The sequence below is a fragment of the Mus caroli genome, unplaced genomic scaffold, assembly GCF_978045245.1.
Source record: "Mus caroli unplaced genomic scaffold, Mus_caroli_1 scaffold_3, whole genome shotgun sequence".
Lineage (NCBI taxonomy): Eukaryota > Metazoa > Chordata > Mammalia > Rodentia > Muridae > Mus > Mus caroli.
Genome location: NW_028227258.1, coordinates 25,260,686 through 25,283,060, shown reverse-complemented (window position 1 = coordinate 25,283,060; position 22,375 = coordinate 25,260,686). Strand labels below are relative to the sequence as shown.

Here is a 22,375-nt window from a genome sequence, read left to right as displayed (position 1 = left end):
AGTCCTCACATGGTGAGAAAAACAAAGCTGGAAAATCTATATTTCTCATCAATATTTTCAGGTAATAGATCTGTTAAATAAAAGCAACTGTGAACTGAGAAATTGGCCTCCTAATCAGGGTTCCATTATTAGCTCCACTGTAAAAATAAAAAAAACAGATGAAATGCTATTGTGTATATGTCAGTGATGACATGCTCATTTAGTGACACCGAGAGAGATAAGTTCTTTAAGTTAATCTGAAAACCCTCCAACAGATGATCATGAAGGGATGTGTATTACAGTAAGAGACACTTGTCGTATAACCCAAACAGCTTTAAATATTTGATCGACAATAGCATCAAGATATTTTCCAATTTTAATATAAATGTCTCAATATTCTGCATTATAGAAGATATGAAATATGGTAGAGTTTTCTAATTGCTCATGAACTCACTGCCTTTCTGTCACAGAAACCTCCATTTTATCCACAAAGGCACAAAGAGGTTGGTCAGCAATGATCAGCAGTTTACTCAAGAGCGCTTGTGGACTATGGTTGATCCATGCATCCTCCCTCCTGAAAAGGGGAAAGACTTGGATATCAAAAAAGAAAACTTTTGTCAAATGTCAAACTGTGGCACACTGACTAAATGAAAGTGGCTAAATTATGCGGCTGAGTACAATGTGTAATTTTTACTAAATAGATAGGGCAACCTTTCCAAGCTAATCAATCACCATGGATCTTAATTGCTTGAAGCCTTTTTTTTTAAGATATTTTCTTCATTTACATTTCAAATGCTAGCCCAAAAGTCCCCTATACCCTCCCCCTGCCCTGCTCCCCTACCTACTCACTCCTACTTCTTGGCCCTGGCATTCCCCTGTACTGAGGCATATAAAGTTTGCTAGACCAAGGGGCCTCTTTTCCCAATGATGGCTGACTAGGCCATCTTCTGCTACATATGCAGCTAGAGACACGAACTCTGGGGGTACTGGTTAGTTCATATTGTTGTTCCACCTATAGGGTTGCAGACCCCTTCAGCTCCTTGGGTGCTTGAAGCTTTTAATCTACAAATATGCAATTAAAAATTAAAGGTAGAACTAGATAAATAACTACTGGATTTCTTTTGCTATATAAACTACACAAGAGAAAAGGATTAGCATATCCCCTCTTGCTCCATAGCCTTCTCTAGGCGCCAGGAAGATCACCCTTCATTTCTCTGCTCTCAAGTTCCTGCCTTGGAAGTATTCTGACAGCATAATGTATGCATAGTTTGGGAGACCTTAGAGAAACCATTCAATTAAAGGGGTTAAGAGAGGCAGAAAAGAACTGAGTTGCTTATCAATATAATAGTGTGCTCCTTGAATGGATTTTAAGATGCTACAAACCCTACTCCATAACCCAAAACTACTCTCCATATTGTGAAAGAAAAAGAAACAATAAAACAACAACAGACTACCACCAAACTCCATAATATGATGGGATTTGCCTCAACTCCCGCATTCTTTGTGGTTGAGATTTTTTAGAAAAATCACATGTAACCTCTTACTTTCTGTTAAGGAAGAATTTTCATCATAAACCATCATTCTACATTCTCTTAGCATCCTCTAGAGCTGCCATTGCATTAATTTAAGATTGAGCTTATAAAGTTTAAAAGCATTTTATATTGCTGTTGGTCATCAAACAAAACTCGGTGTAGATGATTCAGGTTTCTCCAAACTTACAAGAAACTCCATGCTACGGTTGTTATTGACCTTTTTTTATTGATCTTTTGAAAATTTCATATACTAATATTGAATCTATTTCATTCCCCTTCCCACTTCCCCCTACTTTTCCTCCTGTGTCCCTCCCATTCTTCAAACCCAAGCTCTCTCATTCTTTACTTATAATTGTTCTACACATGCATATACAATATATAATTGTAGAATATATAACTATAATCTGTTTCAATTCTCAGTTCTTGGAAACAAGATTCACTATCCTCCTCAGACTATCAATGATGTAAATGAGTGAATGACTGAGGCAATTTCTTAAATTATTTTGTTAAGATGTATGCTCTACTCAATTTTAGATGATATGAAAATATTATTAAGAGACAAAAATTAACTAAAGGAACTGCCTCCACTTTGAACCCTTATTCAGTGTTTAGATGTTTAATGCCTGCTTTCTCCATTTACACATTTACATAAACTTTTGTAGGACATAATCTAAGAACTAATACAATTTGGAAATTCTACCGATGACCATGATCTCTGTGAGTTTAAGATAATACACAGGGACAATGACAGGCTGCTATTCATTTCAGAAAGGAATTTGATATATATAGATCAAACAAAGTTAATGGAATTGATTCCCTCTCTGTCCAATGAAATTACAATGTTTTCAGGTGTAACGTTATTTCCATTGAATCACTGAACACTAGAAGCGCTTGTTGAAATTGCATAAAAGGTCTCATTATTCTTCATTAAAAAAGTGTTATTTTAAGAGGAAAGATTAGAAAGAAGGTCCACTACACTACATCCTCCTAATGAAATAGATTTGGACAGAAGAGATATGGAGTATATTAAAAGCAGATTTTTCTTTTAATCCTTAGAATTTAATTAGAAAATGTATTTTTCTTTCCATGCTAATCGCGGTACAAAAGATTCATTTTAAATAAGTTACGCTTATTTTTCAGTCAAGGTTACCCCCATAGCCCTTTTATTTTCAAATATTAAGTGCAATGTGTTTAGAGTTGTTTAGAATACTTTATGTTGAATGTTTACTACAGTTATGTCATCTAATTCTTTTTAATACAATGTCTTCATCAATATAATCTAAGAATCATATAAGTGAATAACTGATTCACTTCTTCCTAGGTAATATTTTTAACTTCTTATTAATGCTCACATACATCTCTGCTTCCCCATGTGTATGTGTGTGTGTGTGTGTTTTAGTCAATACTTATTGACTTTAAAATCTCACAAGGCTGACAAATAGCTCAGCAGATAACAACTCTTGGAACAAAAGCTCAGTGGCCTGCGTTCTATCCTTGAAAACCACTGAACTCGCTCCCCACAGTTACTTTCTGTCCTCTACACATTTGCCATGCCACACATGTGCCTGCACACACACACACACACACACACACACACACACACACACACACAGTGTAAGTATCTGTGTCTGTCTCAGTCAGCTGCTTGTTGGGCCTTTCTGATCACACTTGGGAGGAAGAAAGCAATCACTGGAGGCAGAGAGAGGAAGGGACCTGGGCGTGAGGGGGAGGGGGAGAGGAAAAGGGGAACAGGATCAAGTATGGGGGCAGGGTTCGGGGGAACAGAAGAGAAGCCTTGAGGGCCAGCAGAAAGAATGGAAGCAGGCAACCTCAGGAGACAGGAGGTGAGGGGACCCTCTGAAATGTACCAGTGATTCGGGAGGTGAGAAACACTTATGACTCAAAGGGAGGGTTTTGTTCCCATGAGCCTAAGCATGTATTTGTTCCATTCCTACTGATGAGCAAGTTACTATCACTGGCACGAGGTACAGAACAGAATCGACTTCAAACTGATCTTCAGCAATGAGAAAATGATACTGTTCTTTGTCCTGCTGGGTCTCCCTCTGTATCCTGTCATTTGTTTTTTGTTTTTTTTAATTTTTAATATTTTTATTACATATTTTCCTCAGTTACATTTCCAATGCTATCCCAAAAGTCCCCCATAGCGCCCCCCACTTCCCTACCCACCCATTCCCATTCTTTTGGCCCTGGCATTCCCCTATATTGGGGCATATAAAGTACTCTCATCACCCTGTTTCCTAAATGCTGTCACCGTCATCAGTGACCAGACCCTGCCTTTGAAACATAATCTAGTAGAGAACAGAACAGTCTCCACGTAACTTACTGTCTCCAGTCTCTCAACAAGCACACTCCAACCTAAACCTGGATGCTTTCTATCCATTTCCCAGTGTCTCTGCATTTTCCTATCCCCCGTCCTTTATGACATCAATTATTTTTAATTAGGGCTCAGCCTGTCTACTCATCCTTCAGAGTTTTAACATGAAATGAGTTCCTTAGTGATACCCAAAATGCAATATAAACACAATTTAACCAATCAATGGGTTATCTCGGCCTTTTCTTTGCAGCCCCTGTCACATTTGTAATTGATACCTAGTGAGTTCATTTGATTAGATTATGCTGTGGTTTAGATACCATTTGTTGCCTAGAGACTGATGTCTTGGAAGTTCAGTTCCCAATACTTGGATATCAAAGGGTGGTGGTGACTTTACGAGTGAGCACAGTGGGATGTGATTAGTTCAAGTCTGAGAGAGAGTAATGAGACAAAAGCAGAATTTGCCCTCAATGACTGCTCCCCATCAAGCCTGTGATCTCTGCTCCACAAGCTGTCCTACCACTCTGGTGCCCTATGGGGATCTCACTAGCTGCTACCAGGGCCATGTCTTTGAGCTCCAACACTACAAGCTACTTAACCTTTTCTTCCTTATAAAATACCCAGTTGGGTTATTACTTAAATCAGTAGAAAATAGATTAATTCAGTATCTGGCTCACAGACTGTAAGTAATTAAAATGGCCTGTGTGTTCATGGCTATGTTAGTGCTTTGTTTGGAATACCACAATAGGTTTTAATTTGATGTTCCAATGAATAACTTGGGTACTTATTAATAGACTAAAAAGGGCAAAAGTACCTTCTTTAATTTTCAAGATCGGACATGATGGCTCATCAAATACAACTGAATTCAGTCCCCGGAACACATATTAATGCAGAAAGAGAAACAAACTTCACAGAGCTCTCTTCTGATAATGATATTACATACTCACACAATAAAAATAATAATAAATAGAAATAAAATTTTTAAAATGCCTTTTAATGTTTCAAGATTTCATACCACTTTGTGAGAATGTAAGTTGATTTCACATAATTCAAGTGAAATAATAGTCTACCACTATCAAGAAATAATTTATCTAAAGTTAGGATAACTATACAAAAGGGTCAACGAAGATTTTGGACTTTGTTTTGACCTATCTGTGTTATAGGATGTAGAAAGCACTGTAAGTATATAAAACTAATTGTATGAATATCCAAATGGCATTTATAAACTTTCAGAAGCACCATAGAAGTCAAGTTGTGGCATAATTGAGTAACACACAGTTCAGTAGTACAGCAAACTTTATTGATAAGTGTGCTTGGCTCTGGAAGCTTCAACACAGCCTTAACTAAATCTACTGTGATACTCTGAAATTGAGAAGCTGTAGCAGTGAGGACAAACTCATGCTTGCCTACAGCTCTTGTGACAGCAAGTCTTCAGTGTTTAACATTATACATGAAGACTTTGGGTTTACAAGGTTAAAAAAATTGCTACGTTTGATGCTCTATAAACTTCCAGCTTATATCCATTTACCTACTCTTCTGAAGTATTTATATGAATCTTATAGCCATAATTTCTTTCTTTTGGACTTTTACAACTACCAGAATATCCCAATAAAAGATTTCTACTTCTTTCTGTTATCCCTATAGAAAACTTACAAGGATTTTCCATTTTTGAGCACTACGAGTAATTTTAATCTATTTAAACCTCCTTTTTCTTCTCTATGAATCTACCTTATGGTAATATCTATTGATGAGGGTATTTTAGGTGTTGAACATATGCATAGTGAAGTGTCTAGGTGTAGTTAGTAATCAGTGATTGCTGAAAGTATTATCTTCATCACCAAGAACATGAGCGGTGAATTTTAAGTAGCCTTCTATTCCGACATTGCATTATATTATCTTGTGTGGTTCACTTTGCTTTCTTAACCTACTGTACCATTTTTATTGTTATGTCTTTTTCTATTTTAAAGCTATAATCAGGAATAATTGATATAAAGATATATATTTATATTTATATATTACAATCTGATGAGCTTGAGAAAATGTGTTTAACCATGTCCACAAAATCAAGTTACTAAATATATTCAACACCTTCCAAAATTCCTTGTGCATTTTATGTGTATAGAGGGAGGTGTGTTGTTTTTCATGTTACAAACATTTAACATGAAAAGTTCCTAATGTCACTTGGTGCTCTAAATTCTAAGTTGTGTAGTCAATCTTTAAGACATTATTTCTTGCATAATAAAACTTCATGCCCAGTAAGCATTAATTACCCATTTCTGTCATCCTTTGCTCTTTGCTTCTATGAATTTAACTGTTAGATGCTCCTTATCTGTGCAGTCTTGCAGCAAAGTAGAACAATCACAGATAAATAGAATGTTTGTATCTAAGACTTATCTATTTATTATATATCAAATAGCCTGAATTAATAATTTTCCTTTAGGTAAATAATGACTAATGTTAATCTCCTTATTCTCAGTGTTGCAATGGTTAGTATATATTGGCAGGGGAAATCTTGGAGTGTGTCTAGGGTTGTATGCATGCATAAGCCAATACTGTAATATTTTCTGTAATAGTAACAACATTCTTCCTAAACCTCAAGTATAATCTCTGAAGAACACAAATAAAAACCATATTTGAAAAGTGCAAAATGGACCACAGTAAAAATGAAACAATATGTATTTGCATTGGCAGAAACATGAATTAAATTGATTTTATAAATAATATTTTTTTTCTCTACTCATAAGCTAAAATCTGGCAATTAACCATATTTTATCCAATTTAAAGCTGAAATTGTTTATCTGAGATACTCATTTACTATATGGCCTGTAGGAATAAAATGACTTCTTTTGAAAATCCAAAGAGTGGGCTGCAGTAGCCATGTGAAAGTGTGCTCTTTGGGCTGCAAATGAGCATTCCCAAACTATGGGGCGGTGGACAATTATGTAATAAACACCATGAATTTCCCAGGCTGCAATAAAAACTCAGCTTGTTGGATATCATGAAAGCCAAACCTCCATTCAGCCTGAAGTTTTCGTCCCAGTTGAATGAGGATTTTTTTTTTTTGCAGGTTTAACTGAGGGTGTGGCCAACAGCCTTCACATGGGATTCTCTAGTTTTGCCAATAATCTATATTATCCATGTTATCTTATCTTAATTTTCTATTCAAAAGTTAAACCAGCAGAGACAGAAATGACAGTTGATGGCTGGGAATGTAGCTGAGGGGCAAAGCACTTTCATGGCTAGCAGCAGCAAGCTTGACTCTCTACACTGCCAAAAGAAAAAGAAAGGAGAGACAGAGAGAGAAGCTGTTGAGGTATCAGGCTTGTATTTTCAGGCATTCAGTAGATACCTTTTCAGCTCCATCCAGCAGACATTTATAAATTCAGATAGTGCACTTGGCACAGCACCAAGTAATCAATACTTCCACTTACATTGTTTTCATTGATTCTCACTGCACCCCCTAAGGTGTGGATGTTCTTATTTCTATTTTAAAAATAATGAAGCTGAGTTTCAAATGGTTGGTTAAGCAGGTCTCAGAATAGGATTTGGCCCCAAATCTGCCAATTCCTGAGACAGTGACATCATTACCTATCTTGCTACTTCTAGATGCAAAATCCTTATCAACTTAAGCAATGAGAAATGTCTATTAAAGCACTTTGAGGTTCCATTTTAAATTCCAATAATGAAGGAAATGACAAAATGCTCTTGTTTATTTCACATAGGTATATGGCCATTATCGATCCTTTGAAACCCAGACTATCTGCCACAGCCACTAAGATTGTCATTGGAAGTATTTGGATTTTGGCATTTCTACTTGCCTTCCCTCAATGTCTTTATTCCAAAATAAAAGTCATGCCAGGCCGTACCCTTTGCTATGTGCAGTGGCCAGAAGGTCCCAAGCAACATTTCACGTAAGTAAATTTTCTGTGACGATTCTTAGCTTGATCTATAAAACTCTTAGGGAAATGAAGATTGGGAGAAAAATTATTTGTGTAAGACAAAATCATTCCCCTGGGTAGGGGGGCAGCTTAGCCAGGGTTTCTATTCCTGGACAAAACATCATGACCAAGAAGCAAGTTGGGGAGGAAAGGGTTTATTCAGCTTACACTTCCATACTGCTGTTCATCACCAAGGAAGTCAGGACTGGAACTCAAGCAGGTCAGGAAGCAGGAGCTAATGCAGAGGCCATGGAGGGATGTTCTTTACTGGCTTGCCTCCCCTGGCTTGCTCAGCTTGTTTTCTTATAGAACCCAAGACTACCAGCCCAGAAATGGTCCCACCCACAAGGGGCCTTTCCCCCTTGATCACTAATTGAGAAAATGCCTTACAGTTGTATCTCATGGAGGCATTTCCTCAACTGAAGCTCCTTTCTCTGTGATAACTTCAGCCTGTGTCAACTTGACACAAAACTAGCCAATACAATTGACCCCTTGTCAACTTGACACACAAACACATCACTAGTAAGCCTCAACCCTTAGTTCTTATTTATCCCCAAGATCTTAAATAACTTTAAAAGTCCCACATACTTTTCATATTAAAAGTTCAATTCTTTAAAATTATCCAATATCTTTTAAAATCCAAAGTCTTTTTACAATTAAAAGTCTCTTAACTGTGAGATTCACTAAAATATTTTCTTCCTTCTAGAGGGAAAAATATCAGGGCACAGTCACAATCAAAAGCAAAAATTAAACTCCAACTGTCCAATGTCTGGAATCCAACTCACGATCTTCTGGGCTCCTCCAAGGGCTTGGGTCACTTCTCCAGCCATGCCCTTTTTAGCACACACGTTGTCTTCTAGGCTCCAGCTGCCTGTACTCCACTGCTGCTGCTGTTCTTGGTGGTCATCTCATGGTACTGGCATCTCCAAAACACTGCTGTCTTCCACTGTAACTAGGCTTCACCAATCGCCTCTCATAGGCTCTCTTCATGGTGCCAAGCCTCAACTCCTTTGCATGACCCCTTCAGTCCTGGGCCATCAATTGCAACTGAGGCTGCACCTTCACCAGTGTCCTTCCATGGCCTCTCACAGTGCAGAGCCTCAGCTGCTCTGTGTGACCCCTTCATGCCTTCAAAACCAGTACCACCTGGGTGACTCTTACACATTACCAAGTCCTGCTGCAGCATAAAGTAAAACCTTGGCTATCTCTGAAACACAGCCTCTTTGCTCTCAGAAAACACTTCCCAGAAGATTTCACCTCAATGATGCTGGTCTCTTCTTAATCACAGCTAATTTCTTAGCTCCAGCTAACCAGCATCAATAGTTCCAGTAATGCAAAGTTTTCACTTTAATAGTTCTGGTATCTTGTTAATCACAGCTGATTCTTCAGCCCCAGCTAATCAGAACCACAGAATCTTCACAATCAAAAGGACAGTGGCCCTGAAAAGAGTCTTTAATTTTCCCTCTGAATTTTCACAAGCCAGGCCTCTATTTTCTGCACTGTTCTCAACATTATCTTCCAAACTCCTACACAACATCTCACAGAGCTCTTAGCACTGAATAGATCTTCTGGCCCAAAGGTCCAAAGTCCTTCCACAGTCCTCCCCAAAACATGGTCAGGTTGTCACAGGAATACCCCACTATGCTGGTACCAATTTGTCTTAGTCAGGGTTTCTATTCCTGCACAAAACATCATGACCAAGAAGCAAGTTGGGGAGGAAAGGGTTTATTCAGCTTACACTTCCATACTGCTGTTTATCACCAAGGAAGTCAGGACTGGAACTCAAGCAGGTCAGGAAGCAGGAGCTGATGCAGAAGCCATGGAGGGATGTTACTTACTGGCTTGCTTCCCCTGGCTTGCTCAGCTTGCTTTCTTATAGAACCCAAGACTACCAGCCCAGAAATGGTCCCACCCACAAGGGGCCTTTCCCCCTTGATCACTAATTGAGAAAATGCCCCACAGATGGATCTTATGGAGGCATTTCCCCAACTGAAGCTCCTTTCTCTGTGATAACTCCAGCTTGTGTTAAGTTGTCACAAAACTAGCCAGTACAGGGGGAATGGTCATATATTACTTGGGAAAAGAAATGTAAAATACACTTCGATGTGATGTGCTGGTTTGTAAAGCTACAAGCGTTTTTTAATTGGAGACAGGATGACTTCTGTTGGAGAAGAACCTGCATTTCCTAACTGGAGTGATAAAAACTGGAGGTGATGTGCCAGAGACAGCAGGGTGCTATTGACAGAGGTGCTCCAGAGTGGGAACTGAAGCCCAATGTGTTGATTGCTCTTTTAGGAAGCCTGGCAGGAGTGGAAGAGGTCCTGGCAGGTGTTTGAATTTTGTTTTGCTTTTATTTGTATGTATTTGTTCATTTCAGCATGAAGAAACCTGAACACTAAATTAAAATGGAACTGGGTATGCCATTTGAAAAAAAAATGAAAATTTTGAATTTTAGATCTAAGAAAAGTATAAGAGAAAGGCAACATAATTGTGTAATTGATTTTTTTTCTGTTCCTGTACATCTCAATAAAATTGTTTCTTTTCCTGTTTTTAATGACATTTAAAAATAACAAATGTTGCCAATGACTACACATTTTTTTTTGAGACAGGGTCTCTTTATGTAGCCCTGGCTGACTTTCAACTTCAAGAGAAATTCCTGCCTCTGCCTCCCAAGGGCTAGATTTGTGCAACCATGCCTAGCCTACAATCACATTTTAAGCAGTTATTTTATCTAACTCTGTTCCCCCAAGAGTCCAGAATTTTTTTTTTAAAGAAATACAAGATAATTTATTCAGGAGCCATTTTTAAGTGACTCAGATTTAGGTTAGTCTGAATTCCATGTTCCAATGTGAAAACAGTTTCATGAAGTTTTCTGGCCTTTCAGAGCAAAGAAAGTCATAAATTAAGGCAAATCTACAGCACATTGGTGGGTACACCAGAGAAGCAGAAACAGAGGAAACTTTTTACAAGCTCGTGCTGCAGAATATTTAATGATACTGTAAACCCTGAGATTGTGTTCTCTGCTGGAAAAGCATGTTTCTCGTTGTGGTGTGACTCAGCCTTAGAATTCACCTTTAATCCATTGGCTCAAATACAGACACATCCTAAGAGCACACTTTTTTTTAGTATAATTCTTTTTTTATGATGATATACACAAATCATTTAAGCATTATCATGATTTTTCAAAGAGTATAAAATTATTTGTGTTCTTCCCTCTAAAACCTCAACATTATCCACATGCTTAAATACTAATAAGCTTACTATAAGTAAAGTATTAATCAGTTATTATCAAAATTATGTTATTTATTTAGTATAGTATTAAATTGAGATAAATTCTTACAAATATATTTCAGTTGAATCACAGTATGTGAAGTATGCAGCATATTATTACTAGGTATAGCTAGCTTTCTAAAATAATTGATCAGATATTGTTTTATTTCTAAGTATTCAGTTTTTTTCCAAACTTCCAAGTATATATATATATATATATATATATATATATATATATATATGTGTGTGTGTGTGTGTGTGTGTGTACACATATTTATATACACACACACATATAGCCATTTCCAAACACAAAGTTTTATTTTTTTCTCTTTTTTTAATTAGATATTTTCTTCATTTACATTTCAAATATTATCCCCTTTCCTAGTTTCCTCTCCAAAAATCCCCTGTCCCCCCACCCCCTGCTCACCAACCCACCCACTCCTGCTTCCTGGCCCTGTCATTCACCTATACTGGGGCATAGAACCTTCATAAGACCAAGGGCCTCTCCTCCCATTAATGGCTGACTAGGCCATCCTCTGCTACATATGCAGCTAGCCATGTGTTTTCTTTGATTGGTGGTTTAGTCCCAGGGAGCTCTGGGTATACTAGTTAGTTCATATTGTTGGTCCTCCTATAGGGCTGCAAATCCCTTCAGCCCCTTAGAGACCTTCTCTAGCTCCTTCATTGAGGACCCTATAGCTCACACCTTTAATCCCAAACAATGAATGTAAGGTTAATTTGTAGAAGGAACCAGACGTGTTTGAAACTGATGTCTAATTGAGAGGCAGACAAAGTGAGGAATCAGAGAAAGATTTGACTAAATATGATATGCCCAACTCTCATGAGAGCAGAAATAAAAAGAGAAGCTATGGGAGAGGGAGAGAGAGCGAGAGCGAGAGAGCAAGAGAGAGAGAGAGAGCGAGTGAGAGAGAGGGGGGGGCGGAGAGAGAGAGAATAGAGAGAGGAAGCAGTTTTACTGAAAATGTTATAGAAAGGCAGGTTGCAGATTGAGAATAATCTAGATGCAAGGGAAAACAAAACAAAACACAGAATGAGGAGCCGGAAGATTAGGACATATTGCCAAAGTTAGTATGAGGCCAAACAGAGCAATTCAGTCAGATGCTGAGAGAGAAGTCAGTTTGAATTAGTCAGCTTGAAGAAGAGTTTGAACCAGAACAGCTAAGTTGAACCAGCCAACTAGAGTTCAGAAACAAGAAAGGGTGAGTTTATTCAGAAATAAGTCTCAAAGGCTGTAAACATTCTAGGCCTAGATAAGATTGTGTGGTGGTGAAGCTTCCAGGACTAAGCTTAGGTTAGCAGACATAGGCAATAAGTCTTGAAGACAACAATTACAGTAGGTGAATAACAGTTACTTTTATAAGCCCAAGATACCATCTGATGACATTTTTAGCTTTGAAGCCAGTGGTCTGCTAAGTTAGTAGATTCCAGCTCATTTTTACCTATCAGCAAAATGATGTTCAGACACAGAGATGGGTCAGGAATGGCTGTTCTGGATGGCTAGAACCAAGATAAGAAAAGGAGCCTCTAGACAGGCAGCATTCCTCTCTCTCCACAGCTTTCTAGTTGGCCATTCATTCAGACTTGCCTTCTTTTAAGGAGTTTTTCCTTCTGGGTTCTCTCACACAAACAGGAAGCCCTTTCTACAGGGAAGGCAGGCAGGGTTATTAAATTGTGCTTTGCCTACCTGTTATTATAAATAATCTTAGCTGTGGTTTGATAGCATCCTGTGTCACATCATCATTCATTGTAAATCAGTACTTAGCTACCAGGAAGAAGGTAGACAAGGAGGTTTAGGATTATCTTAGAAGATAAACTTTGGGTATAAACTCATTAATTTAAAGCCTCCAAAAGGTGGTAGAAACCACATAAACTCTGTAAAATTGTATATGGGCCAGGATATTATATGTTCTGCCCCCATATCTCCCAAGGGCAAGGTACCATTTTGGTGGTAAAAGGTGGAGTCAAATTTGGCAATTTACACAACTATGTGTTTGCCATGCCTGACGATGCTTTGCTTGTATGCAATCCACCAAGGAATAAGGCAAGGATTATACCATGATCACAGAGACACACATGCTAATGGTTTACCGGATTTTTTTGAAAAATCAAAAGAAATTTATATCATGGCACAAAGTGCCAAATTCTTCTTATGTGGAAGAAAAAATATTTTATGAATGTCTGATGTCACAGGAATAAGTAATATAGTATGTTGTAAAATAAAATACACATCATGACAGGCTTATTCTATCACATAACCTGACCTTTCAGGATCCCATTGAATAGTTTAGCTCAACAATTACTAAAGAGCCAAGCAGCAGGTATATTCAGCTTTGATTCTATCTGAAGGGAATATGTAGAAATTAAGAGAAGACTTTATTTATAAATTTTTATTCATAAAATACAGTTGGGAAAGGAGCAACTAAAAAGTTTGACATGTGACTCTAGGTTACAATGCTTACAGGATATTTGATAGGTGTGTGAAATGAAGACCTAGACATAAGGTGAAAATAAGGGCTGGTATTTGTATTGTGATTGAAAGTTCGACAAACTCAAAGTCCTGTATATTTCATCCTATAAGATTCTCTAGCGTGTGTGTGTATTTCTCTGCAGGTACCACATCATTGTTATTATCCTGGTGTACTGTTTCCCATTGCTCATCATGGGTGTCACCTACACCATCGTTGGAATTACTCTCTGGGGAGGAGAGATCCCAGGAGACACCTGTGACAAGTACCATGAGCAGCTGAAGGCTAAACGAAAGGTATGGTCCCATCTAACTGACCAGTATAACTGTCCCATATAACTGACCAGTATAACTCTCCCATATAACTGACCCCTATAACTCACCCGTTGGTGCAGACTGGGCCACTTCCAAGGAGGAAGGCACTGACTGATGTTAGAAATATGTTCTCATATCTCACATTCTGAATGCCTCCTTTGTTTGACAGGACTTTTCCCTTGCATAACCTCTTTGTTCTCCCTGGCAAACCTCAGCCTTTGGAAGGTCTGCAAATGTCTGACTGCAGTAGAACAGTTACATCCTTAAGGATGAGCTGTTTTGTCAGTCCCTGCTGTGGCCCATTCTCAATTACTTTACCTGAAGTTCTTAAAGTTTCTCTTAAATGGAATCTAGCTGATTGGATTTCTGCATGTGTGGCTGTGTTTTACAGTGCTTTATCAGAGCATCTCTGCTGTACTATGAAATCTGCTCAAAGCTGCTTTTATCCTGAGTAACATGGCTGCCTGAAAGTTAGAATGTTGGGATTATTTCATCCCCCTTGTCTACTCTCCCTCACTCTTCTCTTCTCCCTCTTCTTCTATCCCCACTTATCTCTCCTCCCTTTCCATCTTTCCCCATCTCTCCCTTTCCCCTCTTCTCTCTCTCTCCTCCCTTCTCTGACCTTCCCCTTCTCTCTCCTTTTCTTTCTGCTCCTCCCCCTCTCTCATTTCCCCAACTGACTCCTCCTTTTTCCTTTGCCTTCTCCTTCTTTTCTATTTCCCCCTTTCTCTTTTGTTCCTTAAATTCATCAGCAAGCATATACATATGTTTAAAAGCTGAGAAATTCAGTAAGTAGTTGTCTTAATCAGGGTTTCTATTCCTGCAAAAACATCATGACCTAGAAGCAAGTTGGGTAGGAAAGGGTTTATTCAGCTTACACTTCCATTTCACTGTTCATCACCAAAGGAAGTCAGGACTAGAACTCAAGCAGGTAAGGAAGCAGGAGCTGATACAGAGGCCATGGAAGGATGTTTCTTACTGGCTTGCTTCCCCTGGCTTGCTCAGCTTGCTTTCTTATGGAACCCAGGACTACCAGCCCAGGGATGACAACACTGTGGGGCAATGGGCTAAGCACAGACAGCCTGGTTTCCAGTCGAAGCTAGATCTTCAACCCCAATTCACTTATATGGGAAGGAAGGAGTTCTCTCATGTCTCCTGGACCCTGGCTCCTGTTGGAGTTACCGCCCCCAAAACCCCCACAGGAGAGGCATGGCAGTTACTGTACAGGAGTTACCAGAGTGACCAAGCAACCTAGAAAGGCATGGCAGAGGCTTCGACTCCCTGCCTGCACTCACTTCCCCTTGCTGGGGCCTTCCCACCCGGCCTGGGTAGAGATCTCCATGGAAAACCTCTGGTACCCAGGCCCACAACCACCCAAAATGGGTCCTCCCACCCTGATCACTAATTGAAAAAATGCCTTACACATTTCTTCACCTGAAGCATCTTTCTCTGTGGCAACTCCAGCTTGTGTCAAGTTGGCCTGATAATATGAAATGATGCTAAACAATACTTACTTTTATTATTATACATCACAATTTTATATGTAAAAATGGGAAGTAAGCATGATTTATTTCTGGCTAGATACAGGTATGATTATATATATATATATATATATATATATATATATATATATATATATATGGTTTTCAAAACTTCATCATAAAAATTATCTGCAAAAACAACCTTTAAAACAGGAGAAGAAAAAAACCTAAAACATGATACACTTCAATAATCTGCTCATCTTATATGTATCTTCATTTTATAATGATTGTGATTCTGATAATGATTATTGGGGATACCACAGACAGAAAGTTAGAGGATAAATTACAAGAAATCTAAGTCTATTATTCCACATTTTAATTATTTTTTTCATATACTTGTAATATTTCTTTAGGAAGAAATGAAAATCTTTTGCTTGTTCTTTTATTTTTTAACATAAAGTCTCATTAAGAACAAAAGAAAGAGGAAGTTTGTCTCTTTTACCCTTTTCCATTATTGGTGAAAATAAGACATAAGTGTGCCCTTGATTCATTCCCTACCCTTTCAGAGTGGAAATACCAGCCCACACAGGAACGTGCCTTTCCTAGATCATTTCAGAGGAGCGGACACTTAATATTCTGGTCCGTTTCTCTTTCTCCCAGAGGTTGTACTGACGGAAAATGTAAACCGCCATGATGGCCATGGGCATCTATCTCATAGCCAGTCACCTCGACCTTGGAGTTCCTAACAGTTTATTCACACATCAATTCTCACTTTACCTTAATTTTAAAGAATTGATATTTCTTCATTTCTTCTTGTTTACGAACATAGCGACTGACTTTATTTTCTCTGACACATAATAGTTGCAAATATATATATATTCTAACTTTTAAATGTCATGTAGCAGATAGATATATCCATCTCATTTGTGTGTATGTGTGTGTGTGTGTGTGTGTGTGTGTGTGTGTGTGTGAAAATATCCTAGTATAGTGTAAAACACCATACAGTGTTTCTATAAAGCATGACAAACTCATATTTTTCATGTCATTACATCTGTAAATCTTGCCTTGGATGTTCTCTTTAGTTATGGCCTGTTTCTGAGAGAATAAATACATCATTGATAATACTAATTAGACTTAAGACAGAATACCAAACTACTGGATATAGTGGTGCAAATTAGTCATAAACACTCAGGACAGCAACTCCACAAACAACTTTGGTATAGTCATTTAAAAGTAAATGATTGACAGAGGTTGGCTGACATCTTTAAAAACATCATATAAGAATAAACACATTAAATGTGGTACATTTACACAATGGAGTACTACTCAGCTATTAAAAGGAATGAATTTATGAAATTCCTAGGCAAATAGTTGGACCTGGAGGGCATCATCCTGAGTGAGGTAACCCAATCACAAAAGAACTCACATGATATGTACTCACTGATAAGTGGATATTAGCCCAGAGACTTAGAATACCCAAGATAAAAGATACAATTTGCAAAACACATGAAACTCAAGAAGAACGAAGACCAAAGTGTGGACACTTTGCTCCTTCTTAGAATTGGAAACAAAACACCCATGGAAGGAGTTACAGAGACAAAGTTTGGAGCTGAGACAAAAGGATGGACCATCTAGAGACTGCCATACCCGGGGATCCATCCCATAATCTGCCTCCAAATGATGACACCATTGCATACACTAGCAAGATGTTGCTGAAAGGACCCTGATATAGCTGTCTCTTGGGAGACTAGGCCAGGGCCTAGCAAACACATAAGTAGATGCTCACAGTCAGCTATTGGATGTATCACAGGGCCCCCAATGGAGGAGCTAGAGAAAGTATCCAAGGAGCTAAAGAGATCTGCATCCCTGTAGGTGGAACAACATTATGAACTAACCAGTACCCCGGAGCTCTTGACTCTAGCTGCATATGTATCAAAAGATGGCCTAGTCGGCCATCACTGGAAAGAGAGGCCCATTGGACACACAAACTTTATTTGCCCTAGTACAGTGGAACACCAGGGCCAAAAAGTGGGAATGGGTGGGTAGGGGAGTGGGGGGATTGTATGGGGGACTTTTGGGATAGCATTGGAAATGTAATTGAGGAAAATACGTAGTAAAAAAAAATTTAAAAAAAAAAAGAATAAACACATTAGCTGGGCAGTGGGGGTGCACTTCTTTAATCTCAGTACTTGAGAGGCAGAAGCAGGGAGATCTCTGTGAGTTCAAGACCAACCAGGTCTACAGAGCAAGTTCTAGGACAGCCAGGGCTACACGAATCAACCTTGTTTTAGAAAAGAAATAAAAAGAAAAGAATAAATACACCGTAAATATACTTAATATTAGCTAGCCAGGCATGTTGGCTCCTCTCTCTTAGCACTCAGAAACTGACATCAGAAGACATCAAAATCAGTGCCAGCCTGGTCTACAGAGAGTAGAAAGACAGCAAGAGGTCAAAAAAAAAACCAAAAAAAGATTCAGCCATTCTTTCTCTCTTTCTCCCATAATCTTTAGATTTACACTCTATTAAATCCTTTGAAGAATAGTGAGTACATAGTGTTTTTACATTTATAGGACTTAATATGTCCAATACTTCAAGTGATATAAAACCTTTAGATAAATTGGGATTGACCACCCCCTCTCAGCTTCTACTAGTATATTACCTATGAACTTTGGGAGTAATAGCACTGGCTGTAATCAGCCCTTGGTAAAAGACATATTAGTCTTGGAAAATGAGATAGCACCCCCCTCATACAAAGCGACACATCACTAACATTATAGTGTTCTACCTGATAATTGGTGTCTATACTTTATGAGCCCTATAGAATTTAGCAAGAACTAAGGGGCATAGTATGTCAAAAGCTACATCCATAAAGTCTCCCAAACATGGTGGCCTAAACATGAGCTGATCGAGGACAGTGGCAATAGACATACTCAGTGGAGAGAAGAGTGCACAAGAGGCCTCGGCCGCAGGAAGAGAAATAGTCTTCCCAGGGAAGAACGCACTAATTGACATCCCATACCAAATGGGCAGCCCTGAAAACATGCTTACAGGTAGCATTATATAGACTGAACAGGTTATATTTATGTATTTAGGAATTCTTATATGTACAGTTAGCAATATTATATGAACCCATGCACATCAATAACCATTATTGGGGAAAAGGCCATGAAAGAGAGCAAGGAGGGGTGTATGGGAATTTGGAGTGAGGAACAGGAAGGAGGAAATTGTGTTATTATATTATAATCTCAAAAAATAAAAGATGAATTCAAAGGAAAAAGAAACAAAAGAGAACTAAAAGTCAATAGGTATTATTGTTCAAACATTTGATTCACATGTGAAAAACTGGTCTTTAATGGAAGAATTATGAGCAACATAGCACATTAATAAATCTTACTGTGTACATTCTATAGTTTCAAAGAAATTTATAGATCTCATAACTAAATATATCTCTAATTACAGTAAATATTCTGGTTTAAAATTTTGTACATTACATACCTATGGGATACAAGTATGTCAATTCATATATATGTATGAATTGTATGAATATATATATACATGTGTGTATATGTATATGCATATACACATATGTGGAGAACCTCAGCATTTCAAGTAAAAATAGATTCAACCAGATGTAAAATATAAATATCAGACATCTACAAAAATTGCTAATGCCTGGCTACATTTTTATTCTGCGTTTACCCTAAGTAGTAATTGGTTAATAATGCTGTCAAAGTTCTCCTTTGAAGAATGTGGACTATTCAGAACACTACTGTGATATTAAATTTAAAAACTGAAGTAATACTTTGATAAAGTCTTAAGGGAGATGGTTTGCGATAGCGATGTCACATTTGTAAGCCTTCATAGCACATTGCTCATTTTGCCGGAAAGTTTGTTAAAATATTTGTATTGTTATTCTTAATATTGTTTTTTTATAGTAGTCATGTTTTTCTGAGTGGGTTTTCTCCTTTGTGATTGCCCATGGGACTCTGAAAATTGTAGTGATATCCTCTATTATTTTTAATCATAATAGATCTGCTGTTAAATACCTGTGTGTCTTACTTTTAAATATACATAACCATATGTATTTACATATATACTCATATAGTCATATACCAACTAAATTTTCTAAGAAAATGGAGCAAAGAACTATAAAATAGCTTTTGAATTTTCTGTCATGTATTTTTCCAACAAGAAGAAAAAGTAAATACTGTAAGAATTTAAAATAGAAATTAGTGATAGTGATTTTTTATCAAATATTTTTCATTCAGCTACTTTGAAAATGAGAGGCCCATTGGTCGTGCAAACTTTATATGCCTCAGTATAGGGGAACGCCAGGGCCAAGAAGTGGGAGTGGGTGGGTAGGGGAGTGAGTGGGGGGAGGGTATGGGGGACTTTTGGGATAGCACTGGAAATGTAAATGAAGAAAATACCTAATAAAAAAAAAAGAAAAAAGAAAAATGTTTTTGTTTAGAGTGCTGAATCAGTGAACACTGTTGGAATATATTTACTTCTTATCTTTGAAACCATGCAAATAACTTAACCCAGCAGAGAAAGATGAAACATGCAGTTGGTTCTTTTAAAACTTCACTCTTTTATTGGAAAAGAAACAAAAACCAAGCCATATACATCTAAAGTTCCTGACAAGGCTGAATTACATTACCACTCTGTGTTTTCAGTTGAGACAATGAAGCTTACAAACAAATAGCTGTCTGCACACCCTGGCTAGCTTCCTCTCCTTTACCTTGTGCTACACACTGAGATTAGAGAACCCTTTGCAGCTGTGCTGTGCAGTGACTGCCAACACCACATCGCTAAAGCCTTTGATTGAGTATTCTCCCTGCCCTTCGTGGATGCAGTGGGAAAGATTCATTTTGGAAAGCCAAGAAAAGTTTACATGTTTTTTTCAGGCTTTCTAATAATGCTTGAGAAGTAAAAGTGTGTATTCCTTTATTGAAAGTTTTTTTGTTAATGTTGCACTATGAAGAGAAGATATATATATTTCTTGGCCGTGTAACAAAGACTTGAAAAGATTTCTAAGATGGTTCTCAGCATTTTAAAAGCAACTCTCTCTCTTTTTTTTTTTTTTTTTTTTTTTTTGGTTTTTCAAGACAGGGTCTCTCTGTATAGCCCTGGCTGTCCTGGAACTCACTTTGTAGACCAGACTGGCCTCGAACTCAGAAATCCACCTGCCTCTGCCTCCCAAGTGCTGGGATTAAAGGCGTGCGCCACCACGCCCGGCAACTCTCTCTTTTTTAAGAATTATTTTTTGTATATGAGTACACTGTAGCTGTCTTCAGACACAGGAAAGACCCCATTACAGATGGTTGTGTGCCGCTATGTGGTTGCTGGGATTTGAACTCAGGACCTCTGGAAGAGCAGTCAATGCTCTTAACCTGTGCGACATCTCACTACCACCACCACCCCCAAATAAATCTTAACATGTGTGATATATAACAATTGCCATAATTCTAGTACTTCAGGATACACTGTAACTGAACACAATGCATTCTCATGTTAGTCAATGAAACTTCAAAATAGGCATAGCTAAGACATATAGGAAAGGAAATTATTTATTTATTTATTTCCTTCAACCAGCAAGAACACAAAAGTTATTTCCAAAGCAAATCTCTCCTTGAAAGCCTGGGGATTTATTCATGGAATATATATACACATATGTCTTCATAGAAATTGTTCTATCCCTAAGCATGCTCAGTTTAAGATGGCAGAGATTAAAGCGCTATGGAGGAAAGTATACTTTAGTGAGTTAAGTCAAAGGGTCTGCCCTTCAAAGTGTCTGCCTCATGTAGTGGCTAACAATTGACCCCAAGTCATTTTATTCCTCATCTTTAAACAAGTCATGGATAGTTATCATTCTTTTGAATGATAGGGATACCCTACCTCTGGATGCCAGGGATGCTCCATGATAGGGATATCCTACTTCTCGGTCATGGGAATAGTATATGATAGTGACACACTGACTCTGAATGACAGGATGTTGTCTGATAGGGATACCCTACCTCTGGATAATGGAGATGCTGTGTACTAGGGATATCCTACCTCTTGGTGGCAGGGATGCCATGTCTTTCTGGTCTGGAGACTGAATTCTCCTGATGCTAAACCAGGATAGGCATTAGAATCAGTCAGGATAGCTTATTATCATAGAGGAAGAAGATTGTTTGCATGTATCTGTTTGTTTTATATATTATATATAGTAAAATATTTAAGGCACATTTAAAATATTAGATATATCATAAATTATAAGAAAGTTGACTTTTATGACATATATAGACAAAACCAGAGAATATGGGCCAAAGCACAATGAAGTAGATAGGTCAGCTAAAAGAGTAAGATATAGAAGATATTGCTATCTCTTATACTATAAATGTGTTATATGTTAAAACATAAAAGATTCTACCTATTTAGAAGATGAAAACTATGTAAACCCAGAGGTGGATTGGAATAGTAGGGCATGAAGAGTCATCATTGCTTCAATTTCCTTATTACTTTCTAATTTTAAAGTAAGCACAGATTCTGATAGAGAGGATGAGGACTTTGAGACTCACTTGTGTCTTGTCACTTATTGTTGTCCCTTTGCCCTGGTATGAGGAATTCAAGGAGTAACATCTTGTACTTTCAGAAAGAGTTTATAGTTAATAAATTAAATAAATGCTGTCCAAATAGGGACAATGAATCCTGGCAGGACCCTATCTTCCAGGTTTTTAATCTTCTTAATCTCCTGATTTGCAGGAATGAGGAAGAAACTTATCTCTGTAGAAGAAAGTTTCAGGCTTTCATGAATGTGTAGAATCAACATCCTCTGACTTAAATTGTCTAAGATCTAGTATCAACTTAAAAGTATATTTTAGATCCTTCTTCTTCTTCTTCTTCTTCTTCTTCTTCTTCTTCTTCTTCTTCTTCTTCTTCTTCTTCTTCTTCTTCTTCTTCTTCTTCTTCTTCTTCTTCTCCTTCTCCTTCTCCTTCTCCTTCTCCTTCTCCTTCTCCTTCTCCTTCTCCTTCTCCTTCTCCTTCTCCTTCTCCTTCT

General features: G+C 37.9%; 1 protein-coding gene across 2 annotated transcripts in view; it reads left to right on the top strand.

The window, feature by feature from the left end:
• Positions 1-22,375, top strand: part of Tacr3 (tachykinin receptor 3) — a 99,004-nt gene that overhangs the window by 19,301 nt on the left and 57,328 nt on the right. Inside the window, exons 2-4 of one of the 2 annotated variants that reach the window (XM_085835250.1) lie at positions 7,566-7,742; positions 7,917-7,934; positions 13,683-13,833. In XM_085835250.1, coding sequence (XP_085691376.1) covers positions 7,566-7,742; positions 7,917-7,934; positions 13,683-13,833 — 346 coding nt within the window. Of the gene's footprint in view, positions 1-7,565; positions 7,755-7,916; positions 7,935-13,682; positions 13,834-22,375 lie in introns of both variants that reach the window. The other variant, XM_021158596.3, reaches the window with a different exon arrangement.